This window comes from Pleurodeles waltl, chromosome 12 (genome assembly GCF_031143425.1).
Source record: "Pleurodeles waltl isolate 20211129_DDA chromosome 12, aPleWal1.hap1.20221129, whole genome shotgun sequence".
NCBI classification, from domain to species: domain Eukaryota; kingdom Metazoa; phylum Chordata; class Amphibia; order Caudata; family Salamandridae; genus Pleurodeles; species Pleurodeles waltl.
In genome coordinates this window covers 428541566-428567314 of record NC_090451.1, presented here as the reverse complement: position 1 = coordinate 428567314, position 25749 = coordinate 428541566, and the positions used below count along the sequence as shown (strand labels likewise).

Here is a 25749-nt window from a genome sequence, read left to right as displayed (position 1 = left end):
ATGCAAAACTCACCTTTCACCTACAGTAAACAGAAATACATACTTTCTGCTTCCACAAAATAGATGCGTTTAACACTCAAACACCTCAACTTCCCAATCAGTCTTTCAACTTAATCCACACCTTATATTTCAGAGTACTTATCTTTGCAAGGAGCAGCAAGGACATTCTATGAGGGGATTATTTATGGACTAAGGAGTTCTAATTCTAGATTGTTGTTTCTTTCTGTTTGTAGTTTTTGAAGGTGCTTCAGGACTGGCAATTAAAAGATAATATACATAATGCTAGCCTCCAGTCTTGTAATGAAATTATGTCCAGGTTCTGTTGCATGAATTCTGTTCTGTCACCATTCATGTATTTACAAAGGTACCAGAGCCCAGTGCGTTTCCACTGTATTGGACATTCTGAGAGCTAGGGTGGCCTTCAGTCCTTGAGGGGAATCACACTGATTTTTGCCAATTTACACACACCCTTGAGTATGCCCTGAATACTGGTAGCATGCATTCTAGGAAAAGATTGTGTGGATCTGCTTATCAATCAATGTTGAGTTATAGTCTAGTATAATGGCCTTGTACTCAGCGGCTTCTAATGTCTTCTGACCATAGTTTCCGGCTTGAAATCTAAATTTCACATGCTCTAGATTTCCATACAATTCCATATCATTACTGCAATTCCTTCTTGCTCTCACTATTTCCCTGAAGGGATTGACATAGATTTGTGATTTTGGATGTGAACTACTTGCATGTAAAACAGAACTGTATTAATGTAACTCCTTCAGCCTCTTTGCACTGTGTCAGATTAGTATTACCACAAAAGAACAAATAATATTGGCCCAGGCTGTATTATATATTTTGTACAAAGACAGCACTCTGAGACCCAAAACATGACATATTTGGCACAGGTTTCTTGACAAATGCAGTAACTGGTTCTGTAACCAGTTCCATTTTTCTTCAGGACAACAAAAAAGGAGAAATTCTATCATAAATCTGGCCAAGTAATTATGCTTTACAAAGAAAGGTATTTTACTAAACTAAGTTAAAAATATTTGAGTGCTTTCAGCAACAATGGATGGTGAGACATTTAGGTATGAAAGCAAAAAGAGATATATGACATCAATTGATCATCAATAATAGTTGTTAATTGAAGACATACCTCTCAAACATATAATACTTGAGCAATCAGCCAGCCAGTAACTTGGAAAAAGTGATGTCATATGTGGGTGTACTTTAATAAACCACTCCCTAAGACAACAAATATATTGGAACTTTGAACAGCATGAATTTCAAACAATTGTTGGCAAAGCTCTATCAAAGCCATGAAGTGATGAGAAAATGTGTTCAATTTATTTCAAATGAGTGCTGTCCTAGTTACCTAGGTACAATGTTGAGCAAACTGAGAAAGCCCCTCAGTCACTCTCTCACAGAAAACAAAGTAAACTCTTGAATTACACTAAAGCCATTGGTATGTCTTTCCTAAAGCCTAATAATTATGTGATGATTTAAAATAAGATGACCAACAAAAAAGTAGTGGACTATGGCATACTCTTCATAAATCAGATTAGGGGGGATAGTGTTTCACCATCCATAACTACTTACATAACTTCAGACTTTAAAGTCTGCTGAAACATTTTCAGCATTTGAAGTGTAATTTGCATTTATCTACTACATGTTAGTTAACACTCACGGTGTCAGACAAATGACAAGAATAATTTTTACTGAGGGGTCCCTAATTAAATTGAAATTGACAGCTTGAACAATTGCTGAAAAACAAGGAACAAAGAATAAAGTGGTCACTGATCCATTATGACCTTGCCGACTTTGTGTTAAGAGTCCTGTGGAATGCTTTAAATGAGAAGCTGTATGTACGCTTCAAGCATTTCAACATGGATGACACATTTTTCACTGCATCAGAAATAGATTGTAAAGAACAATTAATTCACTACATTCATAAGATCTCCCACCATTTGGAGCCCCATGTTTTCAAGTGTAGACTCAGGCCATCTGCTAAACATCTTTGAGTTCCTGGTGAATATAAGTGGTGGTGGGTTAGAGCAATATAATCTACATATTAATGCTTACCCTCATGACTTAACTGTTTAGAGCTAGATCTTAATCACACTTTGTACAGTACTGCAGAGCAGCTAATGTGAAAAACTTGTCTAATTCAGACAGAAACCATAACCATATGATGTTCAGTTATTCCAATGAGACAGCAGATACCATCAAAAATGCTTTTTAGTTGTTGCACAAAAATAAAGATGCAAATCTCGAAGGGCAAGCCTCCTCCTAGTAACATTCGGACTGATTTTTCTGCAGTAACCTGTGACTCAAGATAGCAATATAAAATTGTTGATTAGGCACTGAGCTTTAGATATGGTAAAAGATGTTATAGGGATTGATTCAAATAAGAAATTATACTTGAGCCTATTAGATTTTTTTAACACCCGTTGCAAAGTCTGTAGTCATATACGTCAGGAGTGACACGAGTCTCAATGGAGCCCAACTCCATGTAATGCCATATCCATGGAATGACTGTATTTTCCAGTACAGGGAGTAAGAGGGGCCAGGTCAGGGGAAAGGGTGTTATGGAAGGTACAGATGGGAGGGAGATCTGCAACAGCGAATGAAAAAATACATATGAAATATTTTTGGACATAGGACAATACAACAATATTAATGTTAACATGATTTAGCCAAGTTATAATCAGTACCTGCAAAAATAAAGTTTACCACAAAATCAACCTCTGTTGCACTTCAGGATCACTTAGTGTTGTACCTTGAATTGACCAGCGGTTACTGGTTTATTTTCCCTACTTTTCTTGGAAATCGAGTTCTCAACTGACAGTGATTAATTCTGAAATATAAAAACTTTTTTAATCTGAACATAAAATAATCCTTCAATGTAGGCTGTTTGAGAGGTTGATTTGAATATACTTCATATACATAGTTGTAGCCACAAAGCATTATGTGAAATTAATCTCATATGCACTCCCTGTGTATGGAAGACTAATACTGAATTGCCTTGAAAATGCTTAGTGGCTCTACTGTAAAAGGACTCTGCAACATAATGAGTCAATGGATCCCACCTGGGCAGTGCTGGTTTAGGTTTATGCTTCATTTGGAAAGTAATACTAATATAAGAGTCAGATCTTATGCAAAGTATTTTTTAAAGGGCTGCTTTGGTGACACCATGTCCTGCCATAGGAAATATATTACCTTTAGGTCAGTCATCCACTTTATGTGGAACCAGGCGTACTTATAATATAGAAACTTGGATAATACAAAGCAGAAATCCCAAGGTAGTCCATTAAGTGTTACTCGTGATTCATCATAAATTTTAGGTAAATAAAGCATTTAGTAGGATCAAGGTCACAATGATTGAAACAAAGAAAATGTATGAATCTGTGCATTAACTGTTGTTTAAATAATGCAAGTGTAGCTCAGGAGCAACTTAACACTGTGCATTTAGGGGAATGGCATGCGATTTGGAAGGGCTTTTGCATAATCACTTTACACATTTTTCACATCACACATACAATTCGGGGCAGAAGCCCATTGATGTACCTTAAATAATGCAATGTCTGATCAGATGCCAAGGGTGAACATAGATTTTCAGGACTCAGAAGCAGCAACTTAGTTGCTATAAGAAAGAGTTAATGTACAGGTCTTGGAAAGGAGTCAATAGTCAATATTAAAAGAGAATATAGAGCTGCACAGGGATGTACAAATCAATACTGCAGCAGGTGCAGTGGCAACAGGGCCAACTGCCCCACAAATATAACAGCTGCTTGCTACCAGAAAAGGGCATGGGCTCATTTTCATGGCATGTTTTGAGCCTATTGTCCCCTTGCCACCCCAATACAAAAGTAAGCAAACAATGTCCATTTGCATTTTAATGTGAGGTTTCATAATTAGATTTACTTGCCTGCTTCAGTAACTAACAGGATATCTTCTATCCTTTAAAACAAATTCAAGGCATTTGCATGAAAAAAGCACAACACTGAACATTAAACCCACAGTAGTTCAAATAACAGCAATACATCACATCCATGTGAATTTGAAATGTTTTATTCAAAGCAGCTTTTCACAATGTATAAATACTGCATATTTACACGCATTAAAAGTACAACTTCTAAGGCACCAAGTAATATGTCCAAATTCTACTTACAGAAACGTTCACAAGTATACTGTGTACATTTCGCTCTACACAATATTTTATATATGGGAAGATACATGATCCTCATTGCTCTCCAAATAGACGAAAATATTTACAATGCCATGATAAAAGGGCACCAGTAGCCACATAATGTTAAATTTGATACTTAACACAAATATTAGAAACTATTTCAAATCTCTTTCATGATCATTCTAGCAAAATAGTACCTGGTCAAACCTACAAAGCACTATGTTGATACTAGTGTCAAAGCCATTATCATGCAACATCATTACATAGACGTTTTTGGTACTTTGCTTCAATTCACAAATGACTGATAATAAGCTTTACCTATGGATGGGATTGTTTTATTTCAATCACATTTACCTTATCATATCATATGTGGAGTTTTACATATTTTGAATCAATTGAAAAGCATTCACATTTCATAACTGTATTTCAAATTTGAACAGTAGTTTACGTAAAATATACTGCAGCAATAGAGGCAAACTTAAGTAATGAAATATGTTTGCAATTTACCTTTCCCTATGTACTACAATGTTTAAGGTGTTTGTAAATCTTCTGTGAGGCAACTATTATTTTCTGAAATTATTCCCTGTGCAATAAATAAATTGGTGTGGCTTGCCTAATTAGGGGTTTCCCTTGCTAGTGATGTGATATGAAAAATGGCTTTCTTATTCTGCCACCATTGATACAACAGGATTTCTTTGTTGATAGTCTGTTGCACTATAACACAAACATATAAACATATTGTTTATTGTGTTAGGCAAATAGTTGCACTTTAGAATAAAACATTTTGATATTGTGAGTCTTAGGTTTTACAAAATGGAAATGATAAATACTACTTATTGTGATTTGTGTAAATGCAGGCATTTGTTCACTTATTTTAAGGCAAATCTTCATTAGGAAAGTATTTGTTTTGAAGCAGCTGGGATTTTTCTTTTTTTTTTTTACAAATGTAAGCACTTTGTTGTATTCAGAAAGAGCATTTTATGTATAATAACATACATTGTATTCCTTATTCCTCAAGAATTATTTTCTTATACAAAATATTTAGCCCTGTTGTTTTATTGATATTTTCAAATGAAAGTTAGATCACTTTCATCAAACATAATGCCATATTAAAACATATTAGTGTAATAGTTAGGAACTGTTGAATATTAGTTGAGTGGACCTTTTTAAACAATTCCAGTTAATGATTAGTGAACAGGACTGTCTGTACATTAGTAAACTATGAGATCCTTGTTAGAAGGGGTTCAGGTTTTTGCACTCCATGTGTCATTACAAGCTGAATAACTTTGCCCAAAACCTGAGATTTTACACTAAGTGTGTTTTGCCAGGTATTATTCTATCACATTTGCACAAAAAGAGGTAAAAAAAGAAAGATAAAATGCAGTAATCAAGAGTACAAACTCAGACTTCATGTGTTATCGATTATTGTGATCTCTAAAACACAAAATATTGTGGTAATTTGATCCTGGGGTAATGCTGCAACGTGCAGCATTAAAGTGACTATGTGGTGCCCTTAAACACAATACATTTAATATTATTTATCCGAAACAAACTGTTGATGATATTATTAGCAAACACACATGAAATTTATTTTTTGCTGTCCAAGTAGGAAGCATTTCAGCAATATTCAAGCATTGAGAAAGTTGTATGAATTCTGTCATACAATTGCACATCTTTCAACACCATAAAGAGTTTGGAAACAGGAATGATGCTAAAGGTCTATTCTCAAACCAAAATGCACAAAGAGTGACTTCTAAAATAGCTACAGTTGAGCTTCACAAATAAAATGTGTCTGTCTGTGTAGCCCGGTCAACAAGTATTGGCACACAACATTTATAGACTGAGTAATAAAAAAAATAACATTTATGGAAGAGATTGCCTAAAATGCAGAATCCTCCAAACTACCATTTCAATATAAAATGTTATATTCAGAAAATATATATGGTATCAAAGTTTTCAACTTAACTCCTTTCACTGGCATGTACTGAAGTGGTGAGCCTAGCTACACTTTATTATCTATAACAAATGAAAGGTACATGCAGGGCAACAAACATATTTTTTTTAAATATGTACATATGTAAGTCCAACATTTTGTAGTTTTTATAAATCAAATACAACAACACGTAATAAACAGTAGAAAACTGCTTATACAGGTTAAAATACTGTGAATTATAATGTTTCCTAGACACAGCCATTCATATTCAATAAGAACATCAATAACAAAAGAATGTAGAAACTCGAATAAGGTAATGCATCAGAAAGACATTTTTAAATGATACCAATGAGAATCCAAGGTGCTCAAGTTTAAATCTCTCAAATAATCTTATTGATAAAGTCCTTTCTATTGTACTTTACAATAGAAAAAATATCAAGCACATAACGTTTTTTGAACTGACAATTGATCAGTTTCAACAACTGTTACTTCATTGTGCATATAAGTATACGGTGAATTAAAAACAGATGTACTTATCATCCTCCTTGATGTGAATGAACACAGGACATCTCAATGTGGGAAGTAATAGAGATTGTTAAATGCTTTCAACTGGAGGTTGGAAGTGACAATACATGAAGAGATAAAGTGCTGGATAACTGAACGTTCCATTATGTGTATTAATAAACAGAATCATGTAATATATGTTTACAGGAAGTTTCATTGTGAAAACAGCAAAGTAGTGGTATTGCAACCACTATCTGGTTTAGAGTGCATAGAGTTTTAACTACTCTTCTAGGTTATTCATTGCATAACATATTTCTAAGGGAGTTGCCAGGTACCCTGTTCAATACAGTTAAGTGAGAAGGGAACTAGACTTTGGAACTCATTATGAGTCTGGCGGTCATCAGACCGCCAGACCCTTGGTGATGGTAGGACTGCCGCGGTCCTGGCTGTCCGACCGCCACATTATGACCGTGGCAAAGCCGTCATGTCCGACCGCTGGCACTGCCAGGTTGTCTCCAGGCTGCGGCGAGTGTAATCCGCCAGAGCAGCGCTGCCCTGGGGATTACGAGTCCCCATACCACCAGCCTTTACATGGCAGTTACACCCCCATGGAAAGGCTGGCAGAATGTGGGGGTCGGGGGCACCTGTACTGCCCATGCACTTGCCGTGGGCAGTGCAGGGGCACCCATGCACAGCCCTGTCGCGCATTCCACTGCCGGAATTATGGGCAGTGGAATGTGCGACGAGTGCTGCTGCAACTGCCTCAACGTCACATTAGGAGCCAGCAGAAATGCTGTTTCCACCCACTGGCCCAGCAGTGAACTCCTAATGGGGCCAGCGGTGTTCAAACTTGTTTCGTATCATTTGGTTTTCAAATGTGCCACTCAAATGGCCGTGCTGAAAAATCCTTCTAGATGTCTTCTGTCAATTTGCTTATCTTTGAAGGAAAGGATCCAATATGCAAAATGAATTGATTGAGAGCCATTTCAAATCAACAATCATTTAAAGAAAAGTGATTCATGAACTATTACTATTCTACTCTAAGCTGATGCCATGTACTTCTCATGCATAATTCTGTATGTGTAGACTAAAATGAGGTGTTATTATAGAATCTATCAGTTATAAAGTCACACTTAGCCAGTGAAAATCTTAAAAGAAGTCAAGGCAAAGTTGAACTTTGAAACAATCAAATTCAATGATTCTTTGTACAGAAAATTAAAATGCAATGTGGTGACAAATTAATACACTAATATTTGAGTTAGATTAAAAAAGGAGTACATTTCCACTGGACGTTTTTCTTGTGGCAGAACTATAACATATTACTACAGAGATGCATAACGCAAGGCATTACAGTAACAGTTATTCAAATTCCATGAGAGAGACTGATTTATCGCTTGGCATTCCTTAGTAAGTTATCATAATGAAGCTAAATTACACCCAACCATTTATATGCCAAAACAAATGTACTGACTATTAAAATGTCCACAACACAAAACTGAAAAAAATCATCCTTGTATTCCATAGATATCATAGGTTCCTCTGAGAAGATATTTGCCAAGGTCTGCACAATATGATCATTATATCTTGCTCATATTACTTTGGATATTCATTTTAATTAACAGTTTTTAGCTTCCGCAGCAGTTACGAGTGTCTCAAATTTTACACTATACACACGTTATCACTGATAAAATATTAAAGCATACTATAAATATGATTACTTTAGCAGAAATCTTTGTGCAAGTAAACTGCTCATCACATTTCCCAGATATTAACTGAAGTTGCTGAACTCCCTGAGTTCATGTGCTGACAATGTACATAGCGGCAAGTGAAAGAAGGAGAATTGTGGGATGGTGGTGTATAAGAAGACTATGCCTGAAAAGTTTCAATGACACCATCGAATCTTCACCAATTTTCAATTTTTCTTAAGTTCATATTAAATCTTTTAAAGAAGATTCACACATTTATTTATGCAGATATATTAAGAAGATGACTTGAAGTCTTTAAGGCACACCACAATACCTGATTCAATAAAAATAAAAATAAAACGTATCACTGCCTATGGAATGTTTGGTTATTTGTTGGTAAATATTTTGTCAATCTAAAAATGACCATGTCATGTTGATGTTTTTTAGTACTGTATTTGGATCTGAATTGTGTATCATACATTCTGTAAGCCCTCAACTGTCCAACAGTAATAAAAGAACTGAACCTGGGGGAAAACAAAATCATCCACCTTAAAGGCAGAATATATGGGAAAATGGTAGCAGCCAAAAGGTCATTAGCATATCCAAAAACATACTGCAAAGGAAAATAAACAAAGCAATCCATGCTCTCATGCACAGGATTATTATGAAATTTAGTTACATCAATTAAACAAAATATAAAATGTTTTCCATGTATCAGATGAAATGTTTACATTTTAAATAGAACCAGAATACTCAATTTATCGATATGCAGAAGCTGTGTGTGTAAACGTTTGTTTTATTGTTTTATTGAAGACAGCTTAAAAATTCTGGCATTCTTTTAACTGAAACTTTACAAGGCATCTCATTATTTTGCAGAGTGGATAAAAATCTCAAAACAAAGAAAAAACATGCAAACTTTCAGTGAATGCGTGTCTTACCTAAAATTAATTGCATGAAAAGTAAACGCTCTGTGAGCACTGGGGTAGGATCTAAATTATACTGTAATAATGGTCAACATTCTCAAAATGTCAACTAGTTGACATCACAGTGCTATAATACGCTCTTACTCATTAAATAAATGAATTAGCCTAAATATGAATCACGCTCTCCTATGCTTCCATCAAATTTCTTTAAAAAAATATTATTCCAACATATGTCACAGGAAATTGTGCATTTTGACATCTTTTGATGTATGGGCTAAACACTGACCAAGAATGAGGACTCTACAAAAACCATAGCTACAAATGTCCTCAAGCATAAAGTAAGAAAAATATATTTTCTGTCATCAACAATTTCAAGTTTCAGACTATTCTTTTTATTATTCCATAGAATAAACTACTCCTAGTGTATAAATGCATACACCACTTATTGGTAATGAATATGTAAAATGGTCTTACAGTACTCAGACGGCTAATAAAAGCCTTTCAATTGTTTCTCTTTGCAATCTGTCATCGTGGCTCATTTTCTTTTTAAAATCATGAAATAGTTATACCAGTAATGAGAAGTAAGAAAATAATATCTATGTGAATTACATACGGTCAAATTCAAATAAATAAATCAGCTTAATTTACACAAACAATTCTAGTGCTTTCATAAAACTGGCTTTTGATATTGTACAAATAAATTATCAGGCAGCCTGATACACAATTATAAAATCATAATTTTAAAATAAAAAGAAGATATTTCAAAAGTGCAATTTCAAAGTCTGCTGATTTTTACTTTCACTTAAAATTTCTGTCCTAGCGTGAAATTTCACATTTCATTATTCTGCAACAACAAGGAAACCAAGGAGGCACATCAATTAGTATATCATTAGCATACATCATATGTTTAGTGCTTTGTAGCACCTGGAATGTAGTGCACACTTTTCATTTGATTAAGTTGTGATGTGATTGCTGTGGAACTCTACCTCCATCCTTGCAAAACAAGAAGATCCAACTAGATGAAAGTGTTATATTAGCTTTTGTGAGCAGTTCAGTAGCAAGCAGTCTATATTTGGGTCCTTTGCCACCACTCAAATTCAAAGATGCCTGCCTCACGTTTTCAAGTATAACAACAAGTTAACATATGAACTGATGTATACATCTTGAAATTCATTTTTTAAATAATGGCATAATAGACAAACAGTTCATACTTCATAAATTTTGTCTTGCAAATAGCTGAACAATGAATCCAGCCCTTTAGATGAGCTCCACAGCTGTTTTAACATCTGGCACTCTTTTTCATTTACATCTTCAAGCACTGATTTCAGGAAACTCCTCACTAAGCATTTCGATTCTTCAAGTACCTAGTGGGGTAATGAAATAATATATTTGTACAAACAATTCTCAGTTTTTTTTAAAGCCATATTTCAACCCCCTAGTCCATTTCAGGAGTTCTATACTGAGCACAGACAAATATGTATTGTAGAAAGTGAGTTTCAATAGGTTATGTTTATCTCATATTAGGCAACAGAAATGTAATAAAAAGTAATCCAGGTTCTCTACTATTCTATTCCTACTCAAGGACATGGATGGGACTTACCAGTAAAGGACTGAACATAAAACTTTAGGAGGCTGACGTATCAAAAGCTGTAATACCATTTCTCTGATCCAAACTAAAAGTACCAGTTAACCTTGGGGCAGTTTAAGTGCTTTTTGACATTCCCATTCACCACAGATTCTCAACCTAATTGATGCTATGAGATCATTGCAACACCATGCTGAATAACAACGTAGCAGCCACGAGTGATGGCCAACAGCCGGAGATGATGGACGCTCGTTTGTGAGCGCTGCAGCTTGCCCTGTGCTATCCAGATCTGTCTCAGCAATATTGACACATTTTCCCAATGGATGGAGAAGGTGCTGTCTGCATCCAGTCTCCCTGTAGGCCATCATGCTGTGGATTGCTGGATGCCCCATCCCCGGATTAAAGCAAAGCTTGGCCTCGTGACGAGCCCACATGGGCCACCTAGTGAGGCTTGCTCAGCACCAAGGAAGCAGGGAGAGAGCCCCAGAGGAGGCAACTGGAGTGTTGGCCCAGAGGGTTTGGATTTGTCCCGACCCGAGAGCGGGAACGCCAGAGCCCCACTTCCTCCTGAATACTCTTGCCAGTGAGACTGTGCTACCTGTCGTTGGCTGCTGCATGGATTGTGTTGAGCCTAGAGTGGCCCGAGGACCTGCGTAAGGGAAGAACCGCCTTGGCCTTTTGGGCTGGCAAGATTGGGTGGTGAGTGCCCCTGTTGGGGTTTTGGAGGTATGCCTGCTTGTCTTCGGGTATCTGGGCCAGCGGGGGCCCCATCTGCCATTGGGGGTCTGTAGTGGTCAATGGCCACAGTGAGTACAGCATACACTGATCTACCCTGAGTGGCTGGACTTGGCTCTCTGCTTTCCTGGATGGGCCTCCACCCTCCCACATGTCAAGGGGAGAAGAATGCATTGGCAGCAAGAGGCCTGCATTTGGAGACTGGTGGCTTACATGTTGAGCATTTGAAGTCCTGGGGTCTCTAGGACTTTAGAGGGGGACCCACTCTGCTTTTGTTTTCAGGGACTGCTCAGTAGGGAAGCTCCTCTCTGTACTTGGGCTCCTAGCTGGGTCTCGCCAGGGAACTCTCTCCTTGTCTGCCCACCTGCCTCCGGGCAACAATGAAATCTCTGCATTGAGCATGAACATGGAAAAGTTGCCCAATTCTCCTATGTAGCACAAGATTGATAGGTTTGCTCAATCCAACTCCACTATGACAAGCAGAAAGGTGGGGAACGTAGGACTCCTGGGACTGGGGTTCTCCCTGATTCAATGACCCCATCCTGAAGGCCAATAAAGACTCTGGAACTTCTCTAGAGGGTACAATTGATGAGATGAGCCTTGACCTAGCATTACTGCGTTAGGCTCTCTAAAAACCTGTTGAACATGTCACAGAGGGCCATCTGACGGAGGTAGAAGTTACAGCCTGCTTGGTTCAGACTACTGTATCCCCCTCCACAGCAGGATTCTCCACAAGAGGTGAGGGCTGAGGATGCAGAGAGCACATCCAGGAAGAATAATATCTGGATTGTGGGGATCTCAGAAGGGGCAGAAAACCACCACCCCACATAGTATACTACAGAGTGGGTAAAGTTTCTGCTTCTGGCTGAGGTCCTCTCGACCTGCTTAGTAGAGGAAAGGCACATAGATTGCTAGCAAGCCATCTGCCCCTGCCCCCCTCAAGAGGCTGATGATTGCCAGGCTCCTAAATTATTGTTAGACCTGGCATCCTTGGCGTGGTCTCCACTGTCCTTGTTGCATCTGCTGCCCATGTTTTACTGTGTGCTTGGCTCTGGTTTTGCTGTTTTTAGTACTCTAGAGTACTGCCCCCTTGCCTTGATTGTGGGGGATCTCAGAAGGGGCAGATGTCTGCTGCCCCACACAGTATACTACAGAGTAGTTAAAGTTGCCGCTCCCAGCTAAGGTGCTCTCAACCTGCTTAGTAGAGGAAAGGCACATAGATCACTAGCAGGCCATCTGCCCCTGCCCCCCCACCCAAATGGCTGATGATTGCCAGGCTCCTAAATTATTGTGAGACCTGGCATTTTTGACGTGGTCCACCCTGTCTTTTTCGCCTTGCTTCCCATGTTTTGACTGTGTGCTGGAATCTGTTTTTGCTACTCTGGGCAATTTACCACTGCTGAACAGTGCTAAAGTGCAAGTTCTCCCTGTGTAAATTGTATGTGTAATTGACTTTTTTCATGATTGGCATATTTGGTTTATAAGTAAGTCCCTAGTAAAGTACAATAGAGGTGCCCAGGGCCGGTAAATCAAATGATACTAGTGGGCCTGCAGCACTGGTTGTGCCACCCACATGAGTAGCCCTGTGAACATGGCTCAGCCCTGTCACTGCAGTGTCTGTGTGTGCAGTTTTAAACTGACATTGTACCCACTTGCCAGTCCAAAACCTTCTCTTTTTATCCATGTAAGGCACCCCTAAGGTAGGCCCTAGGAAGTCCCATGGGCAAAGTGCAGAGTATGTTAAAGGTGGGACATGTATTGATGCATTTTACATGTTCTAGCAGTGAAATACTGCCAGATTCATTTTTTATTGTCACAAGGCATATCTCTCTCATAGGTTAGCATGGTGGCTACCTTTAAATAACTTTTAAGTGCAGTTTCCCTTTGGGACCAGATAGAGATGGGGAGTTGGGGTCTCTGAACTCACGATTTAAAGTTACATCTTTTGCTAAAGTTGGTTTTAAAATTGTCATTTTGAAAATTACACTTTTAGAAAGTGGGAATTTTTTTGCTTGAACCATTCGGTGACTCTGCCTGCTTGTGTATTCCCTGTCTGGACCGAGCTTGCCTCCTACTTTGAAGTCTCAGGTCCATCAAAGACTTCCTCTGCCAGCACCTGGAGCCTCTGCTGATACGCCTTCTCTGTCAAGTGGTGCTCTATCCAGTCCCTGGACCCTTGAAAGGTGAAGTTGGTAGAACAAGGACTGGAATCCACGCACAAGAAGCCGTGCAAGGAAAATTTTGATACACTATCTGCAAAGCGTCTGTAAAAGCGACATGCCACCTGTCTGGTGGCTGAAATCAATGAACCACCTACATGGCAGCTGGGAAATCGACACATCACCTGCATTGAGGCTGGAGAAACAGTTTTCCATCACTGTGCAGCCGGATTTCTCAAGCATCATCACTGGGGATCAATATCAATGTAAAGATGCGCGGACTCGACATGCCCTGTCTGAAAAACAACACATGGCCTCACTTGCAAGGGAGAAAACAACGCTGACTTTTCCGACGCACGCTCGCCCAGGTGGCTTTAATTTTGACGCAAACCAGGTACTTTGTGTAATTGTGGTTTTTTGGGTCTTGTTTGATTTAGATAATAAATTGCCTATTTTTCTAAACTGGTGTGGTGTCAATTTTGTAGTGTATTACTGTGTGGTTTGGTACAAATACTTTACACATTGCCTTTGAGATAAGCCTGACTGCTTGTGCCAAGCTATCAAGGGGGTGAGCAGGGGGTTATATAAGTGTTTATCTCCATTGCTCTGACTGGAGTGAGGATCCCTGCTTGGACAGAGTGCAAACTGACTGCTCACCAGAGACCCCATTTCTAACAATTATTTACACGGGATGTCATCCTTCGCAAGGCTCACAGGATAAGGAAACTCCACTTTGAGTTGGCCTCTGTGAAGCTTAAAGTGCAACAACTACATGCTCAACGTGCAACAACAGCGACACTCCTTCATAGCTGTTAAGGAAAAAAGCTTAGAGCTTTGCAAAGACAGTATATGCTGCAGTTCCTGGTGTGTCTTAAAGTGATCTATAAAGGCGAGACCCTCTGCTTTGACACGACTTAGGGTGGCTGGTCCTGGGTCGAGAGTGACCTGAATTCATTTGCCACCGGTCCTCATCCTCCCTCCCCAAGCCTGGTGGCCGTGAGTTATTCCAGTACGTGGAGACAGTTACCATGCTGAACAGATATAGACATAGTTTGGACAATGCAATGTCCTATGCTTTGATGCATCAAATGCTTGTGCCTGCCGGGGCACCCTCCGGAGATGCAACTGGGGCGACCTAACGTTGTGGGGTCACTGTTTATCTGCTCAGATATACTGTCATTTTGGTTCACTGCTGAGTTCTCCATATTACTGCACCTACGGACGGTTATCACCTCCTCTTTAGTTTTTAAGGTTTATTTAGTTTTTCGAGTCCTTCTTATTGATTTGCTTATTAGGGTGATAGATGCTGCCAGGGGAGAAGTATAGGGTAGAAGGTGGGGATTTTGTTGTTGCGTGTTATTGTTCAACGGTTTATGTATGCTGTGGTTGCTTTTATGCTTGTTTTATGTTGTGGTGTCAGGCACCTGAAGCCTCTCCAGACCATCTCTCTCACACTTCACCCGCCCTAGATGATTACGGACTTCTTTACTGAGACCTCCAAGGGTTACACTATACTGTCTTGGAACATAATTTGAATGAGAAATTTAAAAGTGGAGTGGTTATGCTCTATGTCAAGCAGCTCCAACCAGCTGTTCTGCTGCTTCAAGAAACACACCCACTGGGTACACATTGTTCTTTCCTAGGCAGACATGGTTACACAAGGATACGCTGGGGTCCCAAAGTGTGGCCATCATGCTGAAGAAAACTTTCTCTATTGAAGTGCAAGAGTCTCAACAGAACCGAAGGGCCTTTATGTCCTACTCCTGAGGCCCCTCAATGTCATTGTGTGGACGATACTTAGTGTCTGTGCTCCTCCCCAACTACTGTACCTGGAGGCCAGTTCACAGCTTTTGGCTAATTGTCTCCCTGGTTTCACCCATGCTGACAGTGACTTCAAAACCTTCATGTTTCTTTGATAGAGGATGGTAGATCACTGTGCCTCTCAGACTGGGACTCATCAATATCTGGCAACTACACCACCACAACACTAGACAATCTATATATCACTCCCATCCACACAGCACATTCTCTCATACTGATGATAATTTCACCCTGCAGCTGTCAGCGATAATCTCTCTTGAATACACATACTCCTTAGCTGGCTCTCAGACCGTTCTCCAATGAGACTGAAGATTGGAAGAAAGGCTGGGGGACAGGGGCCCACCGCTAATAAATTTGTAGTAGTTATCCAACAACTCATTTACTCATTTAGAAAACACCTTTACAAAAATATCACAGATTATTTTGACCATAACAGTGGTTCAGCTCCCCCACTACACTATGGAAGGCCTGTAAGACCGTTGTTAGGGAGGACGTTTTAACATATATCCACAGTAAAACCTGGGATCATGAAGATGAGTTATGGTAACCTGAACAAGACATCGACCACCTCAAACATGCTGAGTCAGTACACCCTTGTGACCTGATAAGGAGTTCTCTAGACTGACCCTGTCTAGCTTTACAGCAAAAACTTTTTTATTGTGCCTATTAGGACTGGTTACACTCTCAACGGAGCGTGTATAAAATGAGAGACAAGGCTGGGAAGCTGCTCTATTGGCTCACAAACGCACACAGTGGTTTGGGGATTGTTACTGAACTTTTATGCAGAGGTAATTCATGCAGCGCTACCCATTGGCATGGAGTTTGCTTCGTTCTACTGTGCCCTCTATGCCTACAGCCCCTTTAAAAAGACCACCAAATAATTCACAACCTCCCAATGAATCCCCTCCCACCAGAGGAGAGAGCGAAATTGGATCTCCCAATTACTGTGGAGGAGGTGCAGCAGGCCATTCCATGGATACCCTCAGTTAAGATCCTGGGCACTAATGCCTTTCCTGGAGTTCTTGAAAAAGTACTCACCCCTGCTTGTACCACATTTACTGGTGGTGTATGACAAAGCATTTGGGAAATGCAAGGTCTCCCACAACATAAGAGGGGTGAACATAACGGTCATTCTCAAACCTGGCAAACCCCCGTGAGGAGTGTGACTCCTACTGCTTTATTTCACTGATAAAGATGTAATCTAAAATACTTACCAAAATATTGTCGACCCGGTTAGCTAAGGTGATCCGCTCCTTAGTTCTACTGGACCAGAATGGCTTCATGTCTGGCACGAGTGCCAGGCATTGTCTCTGCTACCTACACCTGGCTATAGCCCGAAGAGGTACATTTCGGGAGTACAGTGCCCTGCTGTTGGCAGATGAGGAGTAAGCTTTTGACAGTCCACTGGCCTTTCCTCCTGGCGGTTCTTCATAAAATGTGATTTGGCCCCCAGCTTCTTTGCCGGATTGAAACCCTTTATAATGGTCTATGGGCGGAGGTTCAGGTTAGTGGAATTCTGTCTCTATCCTTTCCAACTGAGTGTGGCACTTGTCAGGGCTCCCCACTCTCACCACTGCTATTCACCTTGGTGGTGGAGTTGCTCACAGAGCTCAATCTCAGTGGATATCTGGGTGCACGGTTTTCAGTGGCAGGGAGGCCTAAAGGACAGAGTGTACCTATATAACTGGAGGAAATTTATGATAACCCCGTTAAGGGGAGGGGTACTAACAGTTTCAACTGATGCTGTGCTTTGAGTGGCGGGGCAGCTTTCGTTATCTGGGCATGACAATAGCCTTTACCCAGCAGCAATATTTGGAGCTTAATGTACTATATTAACTACACAAGATGAAGCAAGACCTTGAGGTGTGGCCACCGTTGCCACTTACTATAGCAGGCCATAGAACGCTATTCAAAATGATCTCACTCCCTCGATTTTTCCATGTTCTCCGACACTACCCATATATTCTTCTATGTTTTTTGGAAAGCTGTGGGTTCCATTCTGTGGGTGAGTAAACCCATCCGCTTATCATTTGCAAAAGGGAGCATGTCACCAAATGATATGGGGCTGGGCAGACAATATACTGCACTGCCTGGGAGTCCCATAAGGTGCTGATCAATGACTGGATGCAGGATGATGGAGATGATCCCATTAACCTACTTGAACTCAAGCTAATTTTCCTAAACAGAACATTACACTTGCTATATGATGTTGTCCCCCACCACTTATTACCTTCCATCACTCGCCTACCAATCCTTTGTTGAAACGTTGCACTGAAATATTTTCAATGGCATGGCATGTTAACAGCAGCAATGCCATTGTGTGGCAAGGTACCAGGCTGTTCGAAACAGCAAAGCTCTCTGGCTCTATGAGATAGGACTTAATAGGTATCTCTAATCTTGGAGATGGGTGGAGGGGCAGCTAAATCAAATCATTCCAAGACCAGGTGGTGGGCTTCATCTCCATTACTCGCATTTTTACCACTACTTGCAGCGTAGACACGCCTCAGATGCTTAACATGACAAACTCACAGCTGTCCCCGACTTCAACCCCTTGAAAAGATCTCCAATACTTGATACATTTGGGAAAAAGGGACCTCTAAATTTTATAGATCATTAGGGAATGATTTGCCTGACCCTCTGCCTTTGCTTATGGTGCAGTGGAAGACAGATTTGGGAACCCTGAATGATGAAGTGGATGCCTCATCTTAATCAAATGTGGTGGACAGGGAACGCTACCAATCTTAACTGCCTTAGAGGCACTTCCTCACCTGGCACTTTCTTTCACTCTGTCTGGGAATGCACTCTAATCCGTCAACACTGGAGGGCTGTTAACAAGCTCCTAAGTGATGTGGTGGGTAGACTGCTGGAACTTGATCCCAATACAGTCCTTCTGGGTGTTACAGACAACTTGAGGTTCCCAGAAGCACAGTAAAACTGGTGGCCATGGGCTATCTGGTGGCCAAATGAAATACAGCTTGTCACTTGTGGGATACCTGGGCTTCCTCACCGCTTCCAGTCATTGAATGGACAAATTAAATGAACCACTGTGCCGCACTTGAAGAACTGGTCTACAAGGCCTGCCAAGTACATAAGAAATACTTCCAAATATGGTCTCCCCAAAGTCATACCATGGTGATGTGAGGCCAAGAGGGGACTGCCGGATGAAGAGGCATTAAATGAGGATGATGGTGTTTGTTCTATATTACATAATTGCTTCCATAATGTATATTAAATATCTTGCATGGTGAAAACTCTTGCGAGACAATGGCATTGTTGTTAAGGTATGTTCTGTTTAAACGAAAAACCAATAAAAAGAATTTATAAATAAATATTTTTAAAAAGCAACATAGCAGCCATACATCACCTACCAAGGGTAGGATGGGTGCTCCAACACAGAAAGCCTGCTCTGTTAAATACTTTCTGTTTTGAAACATCAACAGAAAATGTAAAGGGTGGTGAATAATTTTTAATCAGGCATTCCTTGATGTACAGCCGTGCACTAAAAATATAGCTCTGACAAGGTTCATCAACTTTCTTATAGGTAATCCTCATAGTTTCACAGACTGCAGTACTGTGCAACTATACATACTGCCCCCTGGAGTCTTGACAAAAATCTTCACGACCGGCTAACTTATGTGCTCCAACATTTCTCATACTTTCTGTACCCAGGCAGGCACAGGTTTGAGCAAGGAGTAGCCACCTTTATAGTCTTACTTGCCCACCCTCAACGGCTTGTAGGCAAGGAACAAAAAGGAGGCACAAGAGGCATGTGATAAAGTTAGATACTGACTTCCTAATTGCTGATAGGCAAATTGAGTCCTGTTGAGGACACTGGTGTAAATGATAACCACTTGTATGTCTTTCAGCTATGGTGTTATGGTGTTAGGGGATTCTTATATATTTTGCTAGCTGACAAAGTACCACACATTATTTATGATGGATTGCTGATGACCATAGTTAAGCTATCTTTTTTTAATTAGCACTGTTTGCCTAGATATGTACTTGGTGTAACATGATGTTTTACATACACCCTCTTTATCCTCATTGACTATGAGAAGGCATTCAACAGCATCGACAGAGAGACCCTTTGTATACTTCTCTGCCACATCTTCAAAAGGGTCACACTCTTTTAGGCAACGTTTGGCATTCTTATTGGAAATCACTATGGGCCTGATTCTAACTTTGGAGAACGGTGTTAAACCGTCCCAAAAGTGGCGGATATACCACCTACCGTATTACGAGTCCATTATATCCTATGGAACTCGTAATACGGTAGGTGGTATATCCGCCACTTTTGGGACGGTTTAACACCGTCCTCCAAAGTTAGAATCAGGCCCTATGTCTGGTAGTGCATTTTTCAAGATTGAAGTTAAATGAACCTGCACCCCCATTATGAGTACTCTGGCATTCGTAAAACTTCAAGGGATTTGGTTTCGGGTTGTTTAGCTCCCATACGGCACTTTCTGGGAAATTCATTATAGCTTTACTTTACTTTACTTCCTGTGAAGGTATTTGTACTTATAGACTGCAACCCGAAAAGCACAAGCAATAATCATTCAGATGATGGTAGTGGGACATCTAAGGAAGACTAAATTTAGTGACCTATTGCTACTTTCACCACCAACAACGACCAATGCCATCTGCATCGGTTAACACCTTCATGAAGCCTTTCAAAAACCTCACTGTCACATGGATCAGATTTGCTTGGTTTTTGTGCTTTTCGGCACACCTAGGCAGAGGTCTTTACCAATCTGCATACATGCTGCTAGTAGGTAAGCAGATTGAGTGATTGGAAAAGCAATGGATTTTAATGTTTGACACACACACACACACACAGCTGCCAAGGTTTGAGATTGCTGTGTGTAACATTTTCATAATTTCAGTGTAATTAGGAGAGACATTTCACAGACTATGAGCGACACTTTCTCGCAAGGAAAATCAAGCAATGAAGACGAGGGAAACACTTAACTACTAGAAAATGACACCCATTTAAGCAGCAAGATTCTCTAAGAAGATATTAAAATAGCTGCATTGGGACTAGCTGCGGCAAGAAATTGAACATCATACATGGATATGATGCGCAGGGCTGCCTTTAAACAGCCTTAGTTCACCGACTGGGCTCTGGTCTTGTCCCTGGTAATCAATCAATGCAAAGAGCATCACTGAGGCTGCTCTCTCTGTCTCACATGGGGCACTCGGGCTGCAGAGAGGTCTAAAACAGGATGCAAAAGGCTGCTGCAGGCCCCAACATGGATATCTCACCTGCCAGTGATCAGCTAACTCGAGGACTCCAACGCAATTAGTCACAGCAAGGCCTGGCATGATTCTGGGGTCACAGCCCGGCAGTAGGCTGTTTTATACACTGACACTGATCATTATAATCATGAAAATCGGTACCTGAGCGCAGAGAGGCCAACCGCCACTGGGGCAGGTGTACCGCCTGCTGTAACCTGAGAGTTGGTGCACAAGTGTGGTTCTAGTCTAAAACAAGTTATTTAATTGACATATATGCCAGGCACAAGAGTTTACTTTAATTATTAGAACATCTTTTTACCACTCCCACTCTGACAGGTACTTAGTTGATGATGTCAACTCGAGGCAGCTGATGTCAGCTGCCAGCAACGCGGCCCAGTCCCGCTCATGGGATCCTGTGCAGTGATACTGTAACCATGCTGCAACCGCCCTACAGCTGCCCTGCTCGTCACCAGACGATGACGAGAGTCAGCCGCGGGAGGCATTGTGTTGCCTGCAACAGCCAGGGTGGGTCTGAGAATGGTCGATCTTGATACTCACTGCCCCCGCCCCAGTGCGAGTGACAAGGTCATAAAAGGAGCTGTAGCACACATTTCTGACTTGCCCAAAAAGAGCAGCCAAAACTTGCTAAAATGCTGCCTGCTTGCACCGTTGGAGGCAGCACATGAGTCACGGACCCCCACCTTAGCCTATTAAACTGAGCCTCTCTAGTGACTACTCACTACAGTCTTCTTAGTAGTAAAGCAATTCGGGACACAGTGCCTGCGACATGCATGTGCGTTGCAATACATTGTAGCAGTACTCGCAGAGTTGCAAGCATATTTTGAGCCAGCCCCCTTAGCCTGACTGAAGCAATGCGCATTGCGCTCTTCCACTATAGCTATTATTGTGCTGCATTATAGCACTCCTCTTGACAGGTGAGGAGGCGCTATAATGTGTGATTTTGCATTTTGGTGCGATAATGCGGATCACCACACTGAAATGCGTTAGACTAACGCCTGATGAGTGATACTTGGAAGGGATGTACACACATTTGAGAGCAAATATGAAAAGTAACTTCAAATTTATAGGTTCTACTTTCGATATTCCACAATGGTAAACACTGGAGCTCCCATTACAAAAAACAAAAAGAAGAATCGTACATCAGCTAAAGGTTTAAGAGCATGATTACCCTAGAAAGAACTATCAGCCTGCACACAAATTCTGCAGCAGTATCAGCAACCACTTCCTCGTTTAACAAGCCGTGCTCGTGCCTGTCCTCGACGTGGAAATGCTTGCAACCGAAGACCGTGTCTCACATTGATTTCACAGACAATAAGGTGCTGCGAGATTCCAGATGCAAAGTTCTGTTTACTTAATTTTTTTAAATTTGATGTTACTCCCCTCGGACATCTGCTGCAGCGTTAGGTCATTGGAGCTCCAGGTATTCTTTAGCTGGATGAAGGTAGTTTTGCTTTGCCGATTCTTGCCTTGAAGTCTGCGACTATGCCGCCCTCCGTGACAATGATACAGCCCAGGCAGGTGAAGTCCTCAACCTCTTGCTTGCAAGAGGGACTGCAGCTGTGCTGACAGTGTTAGCCTTCCACACCTTGGTTTTGTGGATTTTGAGGTCACATTGTGCTGATGTGGCTGCCACATTGTCAGTCTTCTCTTACATCTGCAGATGGGTATAGGAGATTAGTGCCAGGTCGTCTGCAAAGTCTAAGTTGCCGAGCAGCGTCAAAAGTATCAACTGGATCCCATTTCTTATCCTTGCTGAATATGTGTTAATGAACCAGTCTATGGGCAGCAAGGAGAGAAAAGGCAAAAGCAAACAACATTGGCAAGCTCCGGTCCTCACTTGGAAAGCATCAGTAAGTTGTCCTCCATGGACTATATCGCAGGTCATTCCCTCATCCGAGTTCCCGATGATTCCTATAAATTTATCTGGCACATCAGTGTGGCAGAGAAGTATACAAAGGGTCTCTCTGTCGATGCTGTTGAATGCCTTCTCATAGTCAATGAGGATAAAGAGGGTGTATGTAAAACATCATGTTACACCAAGTACATATCTAGGCAAACAGTGCTAATTAAAAAAAGATAGCTTAACTATGGTCATCAGCAATCCATCATAAATAATGTGTGGTACTTTGTCAGCTAGCAAAAAAAAATGTATATAAAGATGTTGAAGAGTAACAAGACACAGTCTAGAACACGGGGTGACTCTTGTCAAAGGGAATCAATCCTAGGGCATTAAAATCTAGGGGCAGGAAAACTCATTCACTAATTAAATCACAGTGAGGGCCCAGTATAAACACATCAAAACTGGGACAAAATGTTGTGTGTTGGAGGAACCATGGGAAGTTTCAATCCATAGCCACTAGTGTACTCAAAAGTAGGGTTGCAGCTACCTTAACAGTGAAGAAAGCTAACACTAATACCTATGGAGATGTGATCCACCCACCTGCTATAGCTCATTAATGGAAGATATTTCCCAAATCTATATCTCATTCTCTTTCATTTCATATCACTCACAAGGTGAAGAAAGCAAAAAACTGGGGAAACATGCTCCCAACATTCTTATCAGTGATTTGGGTATATAGTACAGTACCACAACTACAATTTAAGAATTGTTATTTCAAGTAATGTGCCCCCAGAACGTTTTAGTTCAGTCTAAGGAAAGGAACTCTCCAATAACTATGCCCCCTAGTGAGCAATAGGGACAGTCATGATTACTGCAAGATCTAGTGCTTAAATACGTTTTCCAGTAAACTGAACTTGTTTTTTTATCTGTAAAATGCAAATATAGGAACAGCTGGAAAGGCGTGGAAGCTTCTTTATCAAAAACACAAAAATATAATTTGATCCAACTCTTAAGGTTGATCTGCAAGACACTGGGTGGGGGTATGAGTCAGTTTATGGTGGGACTATTGAGCATGGCAAACCTGTAGTGCCATGTCATTTTTGATGACTAGTTGGCAAGTTTATTTAAAACACTTCTCGCTGAAAGGCTTCAATGTCAGCACAAATTACATAAATAAATATGCCAGTCAAAAAAGGAACAGAATACTAATACATATTTTTGTAAGCTTGAAGTGCTGACAAACACAATTTAAGTGGAAGCATTTATACCCTTGTGCATTCACATATATGAAGGCCACTGTTGAGGGTCAGTCCAATATGTTACAATAATGGTTCCCAACCTGTGGTCTGGGGACCCCTGTGGGTTCGCGAAGCCTCCTCGGGGGATCCGGGACTACTTAGAAAATAAAATAATATTAACAGACTAGGTCCACAGCTTTTAATAATGATTCAGTGGGGGTCCCCTGATTCCAATAATGATTCAGTGGGGGTCCCCAGGTTCCAGTAATGATAAAATGGTGGTCCACAGAAGTCAAAAGGTTGGGAACCACTGTGGAGTAGAATGTACTCATCTTTAGGGATGCAGGAAGGGTTTGTCAGGTGAATCCTGAGAAGTATTTTTTTTTTTTTTTTTTTTAGAATTGTTTCTTTGTATGATGACTACCCTCTTCTCTGTGGCCCAGCTACTGTTTAGTATCAAGTATTTCTATATCAGTCTACTGCCATCTTCTATGCAGAAATTCATATGGGTGACTTTTAACTTCATAAGAACAGGTTCTACTGTTTCTTTGTTCCCCTCTTGGTGAGATACTCAGTGGGCCATGTGTTCTCTTCTTTGTACTTGTCTTTGGGAAGGGGGGGGGGGGGGTTGTTGCTGAAAATGTATTACATCACATCATGAGTCTTTATACTCCACTCCTTTCAATTACACTCTTGAGATGTGAAGGTTTATGTGTCAAGCTTGTTTATGGTTAATTTCAGGTAATCCATTGGAACAACACTTCTCACAAAACTTATTTTATTGCTTAGGTGACTTATAGTTTGCTATTTCTGATATCTAGCATTACGATATTTGTAATAAGAATGTTTCTTCCTCAGCCAAATCCAGGCCTCACAGTTGCCCTAACAGTGTTTTTATTTTATTCTAGGAAATCTATTGTCAGGCCTTTTTGCAAGTCTAATTGAAAAGGACTGTTCTGTTTCTGATTTCCTTGTTGGCAAACATGGGGCAAGGCATACTGAAAGACAGCTGCGGGTCCCGGGGGTTACAAGGGGCAGGGCGGCGTGCAGCTGGGGGGGGATTTGAGAATATAAAAATGGAAAAAAAAAAAAAAACTTACTACTCCAGTCCCTCAGCAGGCACAGACTCCCAGCCTGCACTTCGGCCAATCCTGATACCGCTCAGAGCAGTGTTAGGATTGGCTGTGCCTTTTCTCTCCAGCCTGACAAGACAGTGCCAGGCTGGAGAGAGCATAATGCGCATGTGTGTTTGGCAGGCCCGAGACACAGATGTCCACTGAGGGGAGTGCACAGTGCACTCCTCTTGTCCCTGTCATCCCCCATGGCCCGCCCCTTTAACAACAAAAGGATAATAAACATAGTTTATTATCCTTTTTTTCTTAAAGGTTTGCAGCGGCTGCTGCTGGCGGGGGGTGCAACGCTCCTCCACCATACCGGAAGAGCCGCAGCTGCTGAAAGATCTGCATTGAGAGCCAAGCAGTTTAATTTCATCATGCCCTCAAAGCATTTTCCTGTAGTAAAAGAAAAATCATATTTTTCTAGTAGACCGACATCATTTTATTCAGGGAGAGCATTATTTCAACTGCAGAAAGGGGAATCTTAAATACTTGATTTCCAGGGCCATTTTTTTGCCAAATTGACATTTGAAGGCGAAATGCAAAGTGGATTTAGTTAGAAGAGACTCCACTTTTGAATGCTATATTTGACATACTTCACTCAGATCAGTTTACGGTTTGGAGGCATTGGTACATACTCCTGCTACTGATTCAGTCACTGATTCAATGCTGTCAAACTGCACCCCTCTGCCAGTGTAAGGCATGCAGGGCCACTGGAATTATGTGGTAGGAAAAGACCAAATGATGAGGCAGGGTTGGCCAATTTATGTGG

At 40.8% G+C, this 25749-nt stretch overlaps 1 protein-coding gene across 1 annotated transcript in view; it reads right to left on the bottom strand.

The window, feature by feature from the left end:
- Positions 1-4050: 4050 nt before the first annotated feature.
- The window catches only part of CDYL2 (chromodomain Y like 2), a 362648-nt gene continuing 340949 nt past the window's right edge, over positions 4051-25749 (bottom strand). The window contains exon 7 of the mRNA XM_069216897.1: positions 4051-10592. Coding sequence (XP_069072998.1) covers positions 10434-10592 — 159 coding nt within the window. The 3' untranslated portion in view covers positions 4051-10433. The remainder of the gene's footprint in view (positions 10593-25749) is intronic.